General features: G+C 38.1%; 1 protein-coding gene across 1 annotated transcript; it reads right to left on the bottom strand.

The window, feature by feature from the left end:
* Positions 1-3948: 3948 nt before the first annotated feature.
* On the bottom strand, positions 3949-15705 carry LOC140778412 (uncharacterized). Its single transcript, XM_073123111.1, has 3 exons — positions 15236-15705; positions 4477-4611; positions 3949-4357 (listed from the first exon to the last, which is right to left on the bottom strand). Exons 1-3 carry the CDS (start codon positions 15630-15632, stop codon positions 4215-4217), a joined length of 675 nt encoding a protein of 224 aa, XP_072979212.1. The 5' UTR covers positions 15633-15705; the 3' UTR covers positions 3949-4214.
* Positions 15706-16805: the final 1100 nt, after the last annotated feature.

Below are 16805 nucleotides of genomic sequence, written 5' to 3'. Positions count from 1 at the left end.
AGAGCAATACTTGCAATGCTTTGTGGCGAACCGACCAAAGGATTAGGTCAAATTCCTTCCATGGGCCAAGTGGTCATAGAATACAGCTCATCACTCTAGCATTGGCATGACCCCCTTTGAGGCGATTTCTGGGCGCACTCCCCCAATCTTGCGTGCCTACGATAAACTCGCGACGGCGGATAGGACCGAGCTCGACTTGGAACTTGCTGATCGGGATGAAACCTTGAGACGGCTCAAGATTCACCTAACAACAACCCAAAATCGTATGAAGCAGACTCATGACAAAGGTCGGTGTGAGCAAGAGTTTGAGGTGGATCAATTGGTGTTCGTTCGAGCTCAACCATACCGACAATCCACATTGAGGCCAATTTTGAACCAGAAGTTGGGTCACAAGTACTATGGTCCGTACCAAGTGCTACAACGAATCGGTCCAGTAGTTTACCGGTTGGACCTACCTGAGGAGACCAAGATCCATCCGGTTTTCCATGTGTCGGCATTGAAGGCTGAGGTCGAGCCTAATCATGTGGTGGGTTCGGCCTTGCCCGAACCAATGGAGGAAGATGGCTCAACTGAACCGATCCGAGTCTTAGGCTGTAGAAGAAAACGTTATGGATCCAGATTAGAGACAGAAGTGCTAATCGAGTGGCTAGGCAAGCCCACTGACAAGTCTACCTAGGAGTTAGAGTCAGATATCATGGATCGTTTCCCCAATTTCACACCTTGAGGACAAGGTTGCGGAAGCGTGGTGGATTTATACGATTCGGGCTTCATTGATGTCGTCTCGAGCATGGATACACTTTAAGGATGTCTTTGTTTCTTGTTTTAATGTTTAATTCTTAAAAATAAGTTTTATGTATTTTGCATTCAAACACGGGTGAAGTGCATTTGAACGCGTTTGTGAACGCCTACATCAAGCTTGGCGTTCGAACGTGCCTACGAACGCCTGCATCGCGTTCGCACATTCAGAGAACCCAAAATGTGCGTTCAAACGCAATCAGGTGCATTCGAACACGATCGATGAAAATCTACTATTTTAGGGTTAATAATTACCATTTTTGAATTGTTTGGTTAGCCTATAAAGGTGTGGATGGCAACCATGGAATCATTATTGAATAAATTGAGTTTTGCCTTATCTCCTTCGTCTTCTTCTCTCCCGTTCTCTTGTTCCCTGGCGTCACCACTTTTAACCTCCCTCGACCAACCAATCACCCTAGTCCGTTAGGGGCGGCCCACTCCTCCCCCTTCTTCTAATCTATCCATCACTTTGCCCTAACCCTTCCATCACCCATAACCCTTCTACCACCACTTATTCACTAGTGCCACCCCACTAACGCTGGTCCACCAACCTCCACCATCACCAAGGATTTCGTGCCTCCATCCACGAATCCTAAGACAGACTCTTCGATGTTTATCCACTAATTGAACTATATCTCAAGATCCCAACATCTGATTTACCTACAACATATCAAAATCTCACATCGATCTGATGGCAACATCTTTCAGGATCTATTTCCAAAGTTTCATGTCAGATCTTGTCCAGATTTGAAAATCGGAATAGATCAAGTCTTAGCCAAAAGGGGAGATCGTATCATGAGCCACAAGTGGAGTACTTGGATTACATAATCTCAAGAAGAGGAGTGGAAGCCGATCCAAGCAAGATCAAAAATATTATGGACTGGCCGATTCCCAATAACCAACAGGAATTGAGAGGATTCCTTGGGTTGACGGGGTACTATTGGTGATTCGTTGCCAACTACGACAAAATCGCTGCCCCGCTGACCTGCTTACTCAGAAAATGAGGGTTTCAATGGACGAGCAAGGCGACAGAGGCTTTCGAAGCATTGAAGATAGCCATGTCTACAGCACCGATTTTGGATTTATCGAATTTTAGCAAGCCCTTCGTGCTGGAATGTGACGCCTCAGGTGAGGGCATTGGAGCTATTTTGATGCAAGAGAGCAGGCCCATGGCATATATGAGTAAGGCATTGTTGAACCAGTCGTGACAATTATCCACCTATAAGCGCAAAATGCTAGCAATTCTGCACGCCGTCACCAAATGGCGACCCTACTTAGTTGGTCAATGATTTACTATCCGCACGGACCAGCATAGCTTACCCTACTTCATGGAGCAACATGTGCACACCCCGGCACAACAATGATGGGTCACAAAACTCCTTGGGTATGCCTACGAGCTAATCTACAAAAAGAGGATCAAGATACAAGCTGTCGATGCCCTTTCGCGCCAACCGGACGTAAGCGAGCTCGCTTTCTTTTCAGTGCCAACCTTTCCTCTATTTTCAGATCTATGGGGAGCCAATGCAAAGGATTGAGTCTTGGAGGAGCTCAAGTCAGAATTCAATGAACGCTTTTCCAATTTCACACGTTGAGGACAAGATTGCAGAAGCATGGTGGATTGATACGATTAAGACTTCATAGATATCGTCTCGAGCACGGATACACTTTATGTGTGTCTTTTATTCTTGTTTTGGTGTTTATTTCAAAGAAAAATAAGTTTTCTATAGGTCATGTTCAAACGTGGGTGGGTGAGTTCGAACACGCTTGCAAATGCCTACATCAGGTTCCCAAAAATAGAGAACACGAAATGTGCGTTCAAACACCTACATCAGGTTCGTATCAACAGAGAATGTTTTTTGTGCATTCGAACACATTCGACCCCGTTCGAATGCGGTCGGTGAAAATCCACTGTTTCTAGGGTTAATAATTGTCATTTTTGAATTGTTTGGTTAGCTTCTAAAGGTGTGGATGGCAACCAAAGAGGCATTATGGAATAAATTGAGGTTTTGCCCTAATCATCTTCTTCTCCTTCTCTCTCGTTCCCTCATTCCCTAGCTCCACCGTATCTAGCCTCCCTCGACCGGCCACTCACCCTTGTCCTTTAGCGCCCCACTCCTCCCCCTTCTTCAAATCTCTATATCCTTGTCCTAAGCCTTCCATCATCCATAATTCTTCCACAACACCTTACTTAGTGGTGCCACCCTATTATCCCTAGCCTACCACCTCCATAATCCACTTAGGATCTTGTGCCTCCATCCATGGATCCATTGACGGACTCTTTGATGTTCGTCTACTTATCTGACGATATCTCGAGATCTCGTAGTCCAATTTTTCTAAAATTAAATTTGTTGGAAAGCTCTTTCCTAGGGCTACAATATATCAAAATTTCACATCAATCCGATGACTATAATTTCCGAAATCCTCTTCCAAATTTCTATGGCAAATCCTGTCCAGATCTGAAAACAGGATAAATCAAACTTTAGCTAAGGGGAGATTGTATCATCGTCAAAAAACACCAAAACATACCGTCGAAGGAGTGGATGAAATACATCGTTCATCAAACCTTGAAAAGTTGTCGAGGCATCGATCAAGCCAAAGGGCATTACAAGAAAGTTATAATGCCCGTTATGGGTTCAAAAGGCTATCTTATGAACATCGGTTGCCTAGACCCTTATCTGGTGATAGCCCGATTTGCAAATCTAGCTTGGTGAAGATGGTGGCACCAGCTAACTCGTCCAACAATTCCTCGATAACTAGTATTAGATATCGGTCCTTGATGGTGATGACATTTAGTGCTCGATAATCCACGTAGAATTGCCACGAGTTATCTTTCTTCCACATTAGTAGCACTTGTGAAGAGTAAGCACTATAACTTGGCTGGATGATACCTTGGTCCAACTCTCTTACCAACCGTGTGATCTCATCCTTTTGGGGCCCACGATCTAACATATTCGTCAATAGTAATACATTCCCGGATATCTTGGTTCCTCACAGCTGATGATTAATAATCAAAACAAGAATGGCATGATCAAAACAAGCAGACAGTTTTTCCATGTGAAAGAGCATTCTCAAAATAATGGTAATGAAATAGTCCGTAACATTCTCATCACACAAATTTTTATCCCTCGAAATGAATTACATGCCACAGTAACATAGACAAATAAATCTATAACTCACTATTTGGCATAATGTACTATTCATGTAAATCACAAGTAACAGTATGTTTTGAATAGTTTAGAAAGGATCTACTCATACATCATCATGCAAAATATATCTAGTTATCAAGAAAAGAAAAACAAGTCCATAACAACAGTGGCTCCAAAAAAGCATTTAGCATCAGTGCCTGTTGCAGGTAATAGAAAAGTACAGCACGAAAATTGTCCAAGAGGACATCCAACCCGACATGCAGTGATGTGATATCATACATGTCCACTACGTAAAATTCCATGAAAATAGCCACCGACCATGATGAAGGATACGAGAGATACAACCCCAGCTGGAAATATCTTTCCAGATTTCTTAAAGCGAGAGCCCATGACTGCCAGAAGGGCTGCAGATATTCCTGTCATGCGAAAAGATAATCAAGTAGAAGTTGTAGGGACAAATCAAGATTAAGCTTAAAGAGCACAAGGGACAAGGAAGGGTTGTAACTGAAGCGCGCAGGAGAATCCAGTTTCCTACCTAGCCCCACGGACGATGCAAAGGCAGGTTGTACAGGAAGTTGTGTGTAGACATAGTATAATATCATTGATGATATGCCTCCAGCTGCGGCTGACTTCAGGCTTCCACTTTTGACATATCCGATGATTCCACCAACTGCTCAGATACCAATTGAAACAATATAAAGATTTAGTTTTACAGATGTGGAAGCATCATTGTAGTGTAAGCTATTTAATATCAGTTGTAAGGGAACGGTACTTGAATACATTCTATGCAATTCAGTTGTGATATATACCAAAAGTTGATGAGCTCATCACCAAAAATAAAACATTGTGAAAAGAGTAACAACACCAACAATGGACATAGCAACACCACATTGAAGGTTGTAGCCTTGTAGGTAAAATAGTATAACTTAGTTCTATGCTGTTAAAAATCAAAGTTTCAGTTTTCAATTTCATTCCCTCAAAAAGACAAAAATTTCAGAGTTTCAGCCAGTTTGGCAGTTTCAGTTTTAATACTTTTCAATATACAAAAATCAAAATATATTTAGAAAAGTAGCAGAAACAATAGCAGTACATTTCTATAGGAACTAATAGAAATTATAAAAACTTATACTTGTTTAGCACAAAGAAGCACTGCTTCAAACCAAACAAAATTTCCATGTATGTTGTGCACATGGATTGGTCTACCAATCCAGATCGAATGGTTTGAGTGAGATCCATAACGGATTAATGTCCCTAATCCTCTATAATCTTCCTCCTCTCTCTTTTCCTACCAGAGCTATTGCTTCTCCAACACAGCTATTCAGTTCTGCCAAACTTTGCGACTTCAAATGTGATTATTTTTATTTTATTTCTCTCTTCTCGTCCTCACTGTAGTTTTTTTTCTCCTCTCTTCTTCACTGCAGCAAAAAATTTTCTTCTTTTTTTCACTTTTTTTTCGTCCACTATCTCTCTCCTTCACTGCATTAGTTTTGAGTAACTTGGTACCTTTTTTAGTTCTTATATTTCATACATGAGTAATTATTATTTTCTTATTTTTATCATTTGTTTAAAAACTTTCTTATATTATTAAATAATATTTAAATTTTATGTAATTAAAAAATAGTTCGATCCAAGCAACCGATCTAGCTAATACGGTCGATATGTTTTATTTTTTTGGGAGGCTGATCCAGATCCCAATTTTATGAAATCTTGGTTGTGCAAGTTTGACAAGTCTAACAACCATTGTTAGCAAAGATCTTGCTAAAAGCCTATAACCACACAAAAGGAATATACACATAAGTCAGACACTTTGGGTTACCATTAGTTAATTGCCCACTCGTTTTATGGTTTTCACTTGTGAGGGAGATTTTTCAACATCAAAGAGAAAACATTTAGCTTTAATTTTCTATTTACTTGGGATATCTTAGATACTACACATTAAGGTATCGATAATATCAAATTATCTAAATTTTAGAGATTGACTATGAGCTTTGAGACCCTTCAGATGGAAGAAAATAAAACCTTTAAATTGTAAGAACCGATTAAAAAAAAAAAGGGTTGAGAGAGGAGGCGCAGCGAAGATCTCGCCAAATCCGTATCAAATTAGATTTGGATTTTCTTTTAATCTATAAATTAAACTTTAATTCTCTCTCTCTCTCATTAACCCCCCTCAACCTCCTTCTCCCTTTTCTCTCCTTCGTTTTCTTCTTTCTCACCGTCGGAGTCACGCAGTGGAATCAGCCTGCCAGAGCGATCGAAAACCACCACGTGACTCTTTGGTAAGCCCTCTCCCACCCCTCAATTTTAATTTCAGTTTAATAGGTTAAAATAGAAATACCTAATTTGTGAGATTTCGACTTCGTCGACGAGTCACACCAGTTGACGGCTTCGGGTCACTGCCGCTCCATCAGTAGAAGCCTCTTACCATTAGCCTCGTGCCGTGGGCATTCACCTTTGGAGCCCTCGTGGCTCCAGTCGCCGTCAGCCATGAAGTCGATTATCGTACGCGGTTTCTCCTCCACCTCCGAGGACGATGGCATCGCGTGGGTGTCAGGGAGCTTAGGGCGCAGCCGACGAACCGTTGCCCATAATGGCCGCCAACGTCTCTCTGTCTCTCTCTCTCTCTCTCGCCCTTCGGTTCCCCTTCGAATTGGAGAAGGCAACTCGAGTCTAGCCTTCTCCCTTTAAGTTTCGAATTCGGGTCGGGTTGGATCCGACTCCAAAGGACTTGACCCGATTCCATTAGCTTAATTGGATTGAGCCCAAATCCATTTAAGTATTTGGTTGGGTGGGTTGCGGGCCAACTGCAGCCTAACCCAACCGATTGGGCTTGCTTTGGCCCAAATTATTAATTTTTCAGTTAAATTATAGAAAATTTTAATATTTTTTAATTTATAAATATTATTGTTATTTATTATTAAAGGTGGTGATTTTTAGCACGTGAGCTAAAGATTTGAGATTCAGTTGTCTTGCCTAGACTCAGGTGAGTGGGTTAACTCACATATTTATTTTTATTATACTTCGTACCTTTATCAGACCATATAATTTACTGTGTACAAATTATTTATTTCATCCTTACGCAAATTTAATTGTTACATTTTCTGTGTGCATTTAATCATTACACTCAATGCATCGCCATACTTTGTGCAAATATTAAATTTTAGTGAAAAGAAAAATGACATTAGTATTGGTACGACTTAGAGAAGTCCCGATATAATTCGCTTGCGGTTTTCCGTGGTGACTTAAGTCTATCTGGAAGTCCAAGGAAAAGTCCTATATCAGATCACTGCAGTAACTTTCTTAGGTGACTCTAGCGGGGTTAAGAAACAGTTCTAGGATAAATGAGAAATTTTCTAGGTGACTCTAACCTCTCTCAACGTTTAGTAGAAAAGATAGGTTGTGCTGATCACATAGTGATACCATCTGATGACCCTAACCGAATTAGCTATGAGGAAAAATCCCAAGCGTCGTCTCGAGGTGACTTCTAGTTGATATAGATCCACTGGATATAGACCCATTGAGACAAATGACAGTATAAATATTGGAAAGATATTAATATGTTGAAACTGTGCAAAGCTGCAAGTTATGACTCTATTGTTATCATTGTTATCATTTAAGAGCATGCCTATTACAAAATCATTGATCTTAGGTTTTATTTAACACTATAAAATTTTAAAATTTATTTGGTTTTCGAGTGAATTCCACTCACTGAGCTATAGTTGTTGGCTTATGGATTTTCTTTTTTTTCTATATATCTCATGTAATAGTCAGCGTGGTGACTGAGCGAGACACACCTAGACCCCACCTCCACTTAGGACTTACCTATTTACCTTTTTGCTATTTTAGATTTTATGCTTTAGATTAAATATTAATTTATTTCGTTTAGAGACTCAAACAATAACATTGTTTTATGTTCATTGCAAATAGTTTATATTTAATAAAGTAGATCTTCGTTTATTTATTTTTGTCATTATACACTTAAGAAGTGTTAGAAGGCTTCGTGCATCTCAAGCACATTGAGGTGCATGACCGATCATAATTTCGATCTCGAGTCGTGACAAAATAGTTCTATGCAAAATTGAGCAACATTGTAACTTCAAGTTTTAATCTTGGTGAAAGAATGTCTAACAGCAAAATAGTGAGGAAAATTCTAAAGTCCTTACCTAACAGATTTCAAGCGAAGGTCCCTGCAATCAAAGAAGTCAAAGATGTCGACTCTCTAAGAGTAGAGCAATTAGTAAGTAATCTTTAGATTTATGAATCTACTCTTCGACTACCTAAAATGCAGAAGTATTGCCCTTGTCTTCTATTTCCTTAGATGATTTCCTTATTTGCCAAAAAAATTAAGAATTTTTTTAACAATACTAACAATGCTGCAGGAAATATGAAAGGAGAGAATCTTAAAAAAAGAAGATACTCTAGCGATTGCTCCACTGCCCCTATGCCTAAAGGCACCAAACCTAAGAACAAAGAGGAGGAATTTAGTGCTTTGAGTGTCTTGGTTTTGGGCACATCACTCAAGAGTGCCCTAGTCACAAGAAAAAGGACAAGGCTATGAAATGATTGCAACAATTTAGATGAAGAAGAATGAGTCTGAACAGGATAAACAGTCTTCAATACTTTCTTGTTATTTAGTGATGAAATTTTTTGTCAGATCTCTTTTCCCAATGAGCAGGATGATAGCAAAGATAGCAAAGACATCGACACAAATATTTGAACAGCCTACAGCACATTGCTCAGAGAATCCTAAAATCTGAATAAGTTTAACATGAATAGTAGAAAGACTCAAGGCGACAAATGATGAAAAGATGTTCCTACCAAATCAAGTAGAAGATCTAAAGGCCCAAATTGAGAAGATATGAAAAGACGGCACTTCACGAGAAACTAGATAAGTCTCTCTCTCTCTCAAACTATGAATTCTAAAATATCTCTTTTAAGAGATGGTTTACTAAAGAAAATTAAATCCTTAGAATTTGAGTACAAAAGTCTAATGCCTTCTTTAAAAAAATTCCACGTAGGTTCATAGTAGTTAAAAACCAACTCCTTGGAACTAAAAAGGAGAGCAAGAAAAAGGACACGGTTACACAAGAAATACATCAAAGAACAATATAGTCTATATTCTACTCTTTTGTTTGTGACACATAATTGATTGTAACGGGGACCATGATATTAGATGGAAGGAATGAAATATAAAATTGCATGTTTCTACCTATCATAAATGTGGTATAAAAGGATACATAAGATCTCCATATTTTATTCAACCCAACACCTATTTCATGATCACATACATGCCACAAGCCCACATGGTATATGTGGCACGCATGACTATTCACTTGGTTACTAACAATCAAATAAAATTTGTATCAATACTAATAATTTATCCATAGTCATCTAAAGTCTAAACCTTGAATCACTCATATCAGAGCAATATTATTACATTACTAACAATTCTAACAAGGGGCACACAAGCCACAGCGTATCATCAAGAACATACCAGTATTACTTATACACAGGTTTATATATACAAAATGCAATATGTAGAAAATCACCTGCTTATATAAAAAGACCTAAAAACAGAAACACAACTCTAAACATATTTTGATACACGTTTAGCACACCTCTTCATTATGTCTTATATGCATGGTATGTGTGACAACTGTGAGAACCGAAAATAAAATAAAATTTGAGAGAGAAGAGGGTGCACATGCAACCCCCTCCCCTCTCCCTCTCCAGCACGTGACGAAGTGCAACGGAGATCTCGCCGAATCCAAATCAAATTAGATTTGGATTTTCAATCTATAAATTAAACCCCAATTCTCTCTCTCTCTCCCCCCTTAACCCCCAGCCTCCTTTCCCTCTTCTTCTTCTTCTTCTCCTTCATTTTCTTCTTCCTTACCGTCGGATTCACGACATGGGTTCAGCCCGTCGGAGCATTGCCGAAGTAAATAGGAACCCTCGCGCTCCTCCTCGGTGATAATTTTTAGCACGTGAGCTAAAGATTTAAGATTTCAGTTGTCTTACCAAAACTCAGGTAAGTGGGTTCACTCATATATTTATTTTTATTATACTTTGTATCTTTGTCGGACCATGTAATTTGCTGTGTGCAAATTTATTTATTTCATTCTTACGTGTAAATTTAATTATTATATTTTCTGTATACATTTAATCATTAAACTCAGTGCATCGCCATACCTTGGGCAAATTATAAATTTTGGTGAAAAAACAACTGGTATTGGTATGACTTAGAGAATAGTCCTAGTATAGATCACTTACGGCTTTCCGTAGTGACTCAAGTCTATCTAGAAGTCCAGGGGAAAGTCCTATATCAGATCACTGCAATGACTTTCTTAAGTAATTCTAGCGGGGTTAAGAAACAGTCTCAGCATGAATGAGAAATTTTCTATGTGACTCTAACCTCTCTCAACGATTAATGAAAAAAACAGGGTGTGTTGATCATATAGTGACACCACCTGATGACCCTAACCAAATTAACTATGAGGAAAAGTTATGAGCGTCACCTCGAGGTGACTTCTAGTTGATGTGGATCCACTGGGTATAGACCTATTGAGACAAATGACAGTATAAACATTAGAAAAATGTTAATATATTAAAATTGTGTAAGGCTACAAGTTATGACTCTCTATTGTTATCATTGTCATTATTTAAGAGCATGCCTATTGTAAATTGTTATGTATATTGTTGAACTTAGGTTTTATTTAACACTATAAAATTTTAGAATTTATTTGGTTTTCGAGTGGATTCCACTCACTGAGCTATAGTTATTGGATCATGGATTTCTTTCTCTTTTTATGTTTTATTATCTTAGGTAATAGTCAGCGTAGCGACTGAGCAAGACGCACCCAGACCTTACCTCTACTTAGGACCTACCTATTTACCTTTTTACTCTTTTGGATTTTATGCTTTAGATTAATTGTTAATTTTATTTCGTTTAGAGACTAAAACAATAATATTGTTTTATGTTCATTGCAATTAGTTTAAATTTAATAAAGCAAATTTTCATTTATTTATTCTTGCCATTGTACACTTAAGAAGTATTATTACTTACTATATTTTTCTTTAGTATATACTGGATATCTTGTGCCGCCCCACTAATTTGATATTGAAGATGATATCCAAGGAAGGAAAAATTTAAGATTCAATTGAACATGGGAGGAAAATCACTATCTCATTTATGGATATCACAAGACATTGAGTTTAATGCGTCAGTTTACACAGAAACGGGGGATCGTGAGACTTGGGGTTACAAAATTTGCCACTTCATTCATTACATTATAGAGTTTTTTAGAGAAGAGAAATTAAAGCTTATGTTTAATTTCGATAAATTTTTAAACTGCAAATGATCAGACTACAAAAAGAAAGAGGGCTTATTCTATTATCCTCAAGTGTCATTAGCAGTTAAAGTGTTCATTTCTTTAGTGAAATTGCTTCGAGTTGATAGTGAAAGAAAGCCACCGACGGAATTCATATATAGTAGGTTAAAAGATGTTAAGAAGAAAATAAAATATATTTTCAATAATAATGAGACTTCTTTTAAGCTATTTTTAAATGCAATTGATCACTACACAAATATAAAGCTTGATACACATTTCCACACTACTGCATATTACTAAAATCCAACTACTTCTATAGAGATTTTAATAAAATAGAGAATGACTTAAATATAACGGATGGTATTCTTAGCTGTACAAAAAACTTTTATCCAGATCAAGCCATCCAACTCACATTTCAAATGTGGAGATGAAAAAATATAAAGATGCCACTAGAAATTGTGGGAGACCACTAGCATGATTAGCAAGAGAAGTTAACAATGATTAAATCAACCCAAGTAATAATTATTAATTAGCATATGTAGCAAAACATGTCTTTACTTTTTGTATATTACTAAGTTACTTTTTTATAGTTATAGATCATTGGTGGAATGTATATTAAAAAAAATGGTAATAAAAATTCTCAATTTAACATATAACTCCTTAGGATGTGAAAGAAATTAGAGCTCCTTTGAATGAGTAATATATCATTAATCATTGTATTGACTAAGTTAAATTGATAAATTTTACTGTTAATTGGTCTTTGATTTTAGATTCAATCAAAAAAGAAAAATAAATTGAAAATAAAGAGATTGAATGATCCTATTTATGTACACTTTAATGCAAAAATAAAAGATCAAAAGATAGCGAAAGAGAAGAAACTAGTAAAGAAATAATACAAGGGAATGGTTTGATAATGATCTTCTAGAGTAAGAGATCTTTCCAAGTGAAGAGTTAACTCGGGAGATGATGACAAAAGCTAAAGAATATTTTTAAGATCAAGAAAGAGCACTAAGATCTACTCAAATTACTACTAGTAGCATTCCTTTCACTTCTCTAAATGAGCAATTAATCGAGTCAAATGAAGAAACAGACAACAAGGATAATGTTAAGTTAGAGTTTGAAGATGATTCTGATGATAATCTATTGGTAGATGAAGCTCCTTCAGTAGATTGTGAAGAAAATTATAATAGGGCATTTATGTTATGGTTATGAACTTGTTATAAACTTGATAATTTTGATCATATGTTATTTGTTATGGCTTTAATATTTTTTTATCATGTCATTTGTTATGGTTGTAAACTTTTGCTATGAACTTATGATTGTGATAATTTTGAATCTTTAATTATGTATTTATGTTATTTCTTGTGGACATTATGGTTGTGAATTGTGTTTATGTTATTCAATATTTAAGTTTAGTGCAGTATTAAATTATTTATATATACCATATTGGTTACAACTAATATATAAGTGTATAATGTATATTATACTTTTGTATTATATATGTTTATTTATTTATTTATTTATTTATTTATACCACATTCGCTATATGGCCACCTTTCAAAACATTGGCTGAAATATTGACCAATATTCTTTATTAGGAGATTCTACAAGAGATAGAAAATGCATAACAATGTAGGCCTAGTAGTACATCCTAATGTTGAGCAAAAGATGGTTGAATCATGCATAAGAGGATGCCTAAGCATAAAGAAGTTCCTTATGATCTAATATAGCTTAAAGATAGAAAATTTGAGAAAGAACTACTAGAAAGCAGTTGATCAAAAATTGAAAAAACAACCACACTTTCAGCCTCTGCTAGTTGATGGTACTAGTAACCGAAATGATCAAAACAAGTAATTTGGAATTATGAAGAAAAAGTTGTCAACCTGCAGAATGCATGTTTTCTTAAATAATCCCAATTGTTTAAACCAGTGGTTAAAAAGTAGCCACGAGTTGCAAGCAGTCACCTCACCGCCTAGCGCCTAAGCAGAAAGCGAGCACCTAGGCATAAAGTAAGTGCCAAAAAGTCTAGCATTTTTAATATATTAAAAACTAAAAATAGTTATATATGATATGTAATATATACTAATATAGTATGTATAGAAATTTTAATTACTCATAAGTGGAAGGACTGCTACTCGTAGTAGCTACTGCTCCTATTTGGTGCATTAACACTTTGCAAAAAAGATGGAAGCCTGAATAGTAGGCACGAGCACCTTTCCGTCTAACCAAACATACACCACTATACCACTACACCAACTAACTATTTTAGTGGGTAACCCACTAATTGCAATCACATAAGTGGGGCGCAGTATGTTGCCCAATAAAGACATGGGTTTATTACAGGTATAGAGAGAAGAAGGTACTTTAATTTATTAGCATCAATGCTGCCATTATTTTGAGTAGCACTTCAGTAGATCTGCTTTAAAATGCAGTCCAGTCACCTCCATCGTCTAAACTACCATCTTGGATAGAGAGAGCAAGATCAAAAGGTAGAGTGAAAGAGAGAGCTTATAGGAGAGATGAGAAGGGTCTGCTAATTCAGCGAAGGTGTCACCTCAGAATCAATGACTTTAGTGATGGGAGAGGAGGAAGCAAAGAAGAGGAGAGGAGATGGAGGAGATCAAAGAGGATGGCGAAGAGGAGTTGGGGCTTGGGTTGATCTTGAGGGCGAAGAAGGTTACGTGGCACATGGTGGGCCAAGAGAGTGCTGCCTTCTCACTTAGCAGGACGGCCAGTGTGCTGCCCCGCCAAGGCAACCGACCGCCTTTGCAGCCTTTCAATACACTAATTTAGACTATGGATAGCATCATATGATTCTCTCTAACTGTTTGGATGGCAATCAGTTTTATCATGTAGGACCCAAAGTTTGAATATGGAAAAAGCGTTCAATTACTGACTTCCAAATCAGATTCCTAAACAAACCACAAATCTAGTAAAGATCATAAGGCGATAAAGGTATGATATTTAGGATTGAAACCCAATTATTTGGCATCAGTTTTAGACTTGGCTTATCTTAGCGGGTTTATTTGTCATTATTTCTCATGGTGCACTGGTGTAGCATATAAATAATATATGGAGATATATGAAATTTATATTCAATACAGACATCAGAAGTTATCATGCCAACCCCAAGGAAAACAAGAGCTTTAATGTTGGCAGGAGATGTTAGGATATAGTTCAGGAGTTCCATGGATTTTAGGATTTGATGGCTTTAGTTATTAGGATTATACAAGTGTTATTTAGGTTTAGGTTTGTTGAACAGGATTTAAGTCTGTAGGGATTTAGGTTTGGGAGTTAGGACAGGGATTTGATAAACTAGGATGTGAGTTTAGGGACAGGCCAAAGGAGTTTGATGTCATGTTTCTGCAGCAAACAAGATTTGGAATAAAGAACAAGGAAAGACATTAAAGAACTAAGATTATGTCATTCCAAGACTGAGATGAAGACAAGTTCCAAACTAGTGGCCAACTTATTTGACAGCCCTAATATTTGGTGCGATGAGCCAAACAAATCCTTCAACTTATATTTGGATTTAACATCACTAAATAGTTCTACACTTATGCAGGATATCTCCTGCATTTTTTGAGAGCAAACCGGTCATTCTCTAATCTAGAATAAGAATTACAACTGGACCCTCTTCATAAATCTCTATAATCAACCATATAAAACTAAGACCAAAAAGGCCTAACATCCAGAATTCTACAGTAAACTAAATGGGCGCCATAACTTCATGAACTTAGGAGGTAGGTTCCTAATAGATCTATCATTCCACCAACTTAACAACTTTGTCAAGATATTATTATTAACATGACATCTTCCAGTTCCAAAACCACCATACAATTCCAAGAAACAAAATCCTAATAAAACCATATCTTGCTAACTTCAACTCTGATCACAAAGCAGCGAAGCCAACAGCTCCAAGATCTATAGATTAAAAGTCAAACAATCGAATTCAAAGACCATTACCTCCAACAAGAGCAGCATAACCCAAAGTCAGCTTCTGCGACATGGACATCCCTCCCATCTTCTCTTTCTCCTCACTCGATCCTCCCTCCTCCGGCTCAGACCCACCTCCACTTCCTCCGTCTCCATCACCACCACTACCACCACTCCCACCGCCACCAAATCCCTCCCCACCACCACCTCCGCCGTCGATTTCCTCTTCCAACTTTATCTCCCGCATAAGAGGAGTCGACGCCGCTTCCGAGTTGGCGACAGACGAGATAGAAGAGGCAACAATGCCGGTAAAGCGGCGAGAAGTCGAAGAGGAGATAAAGAGCTTGGCGAAGGAGAGAATGGAAGGAGGGCGGAGGCAGAGGAGAGGAGGCTGCGGAGGAAAGGCGAGAAGGGCCGAGGTAGCCATTTTTGCGAGGACGAGAACAAATTAGAATGGCAAGAGTCGAACGTTCGTGTAAGCGTTGGGTCTGACTCTGGAAGAGTCTAGAAGTTTATTGGATCTAACTCGGCTACCTGGACAGGGTGGACCTGATAGTTAATTATTGGATCTAACTGTCGCGACTACGCCTACTCGTAGCTTTATTCTACCACATCCATCGTTGTCCCGACAAGATGACTTGATCCGTCGACCTATAGCTCAACTATTATGAGCGCCATTGTGGTCCATATCAAATGGAAGAGCAACTGGCACACTCAAGTATACTCCAACAGTAGTTTTTTATACAGTTTTTAAGAGAAGAGCATCTAACTCTTCGTACCCTAACACTCCAAAGCGTCGATTGATGTCGGTGTAGAAATCCTGCCACCTTTCCATTGGTTCATGTGCATTAGCTACTTGGAACCAATGGAGTGTCGCATCTTCAAGGTGGAAATTCACAAGCGTCACCTTTTGTTCTTTTACTATTCCTTGGTATACAAAAAATTATTCCACTTAATATAGCCAATCAACTAGGTCACTATCTTTGAACTTCAAGAAGTTGAGACACACAATTTATCCACGAATACCGTTTGTCTCGGTCTAGATCGTTTTTGAACCAAAGTGTGACCTGTGGGGGATGTATTATTACTGGTGGATGATCCCTCCTTCGGTTTATGTCAACCCCCAAATTGATCACCTTCTTGGTTTGCCCAACGAACGATGTCACTCGCTTGTTGGTCAAGCAGAACCACCCTTGCTAGTCGCTGACGAGGGAGGTGGCAGTAGGGGTTCTTGCTGATGAAGGGAATGGAGCGGCAGTAGTGTGTTTGTCAGAGTAAACTTGCGTCAAAAAGTCATCAACGCGTTTCCATTCACTGAGGCTTCTCTCGTCACCTATATCTCTCGCATTGTGTCCACCTTCATTTGGTTATTTATGTCGATCATAGCTTAAATGCTAGGTTCTTCCACGTTTGGATTCGATCGAGTGACTCCGCAAGTAGAGGTTCCTACGGTCGTTTCGTTCCTCCTCCATTAGGGGGGTTTCCTCCTCATTTTGCCATGCAACCATGGCTCTAGTTGTCGTCATCAGAAGCACATATCCGAGGAATGGTGGCTCTAATACCACTTTGTTACAATCTCCTCTTCAAAAGGATTGATTCA

Source organism: Typha angustifolia, chromosome 15 (assembly GCF_048772165.1).
Source record: "Typha angustifolia cultivar Huaian chromosome 15, ASM4877216v1, whole genome shotgun sequence".
In the NCBI taxonomy this organism is placed as follows: domain Eukaryota; kingdom Viridiplantae; phylum Streptophyta; class Magnoliopsida; order Poales; family Typhaceae; genus Typha; species Typha angustifolia.
Note: the sequence above shows the minus strand (reverse complement) of the source record. Positions and strands in the feature narration are given on the sequence as shown.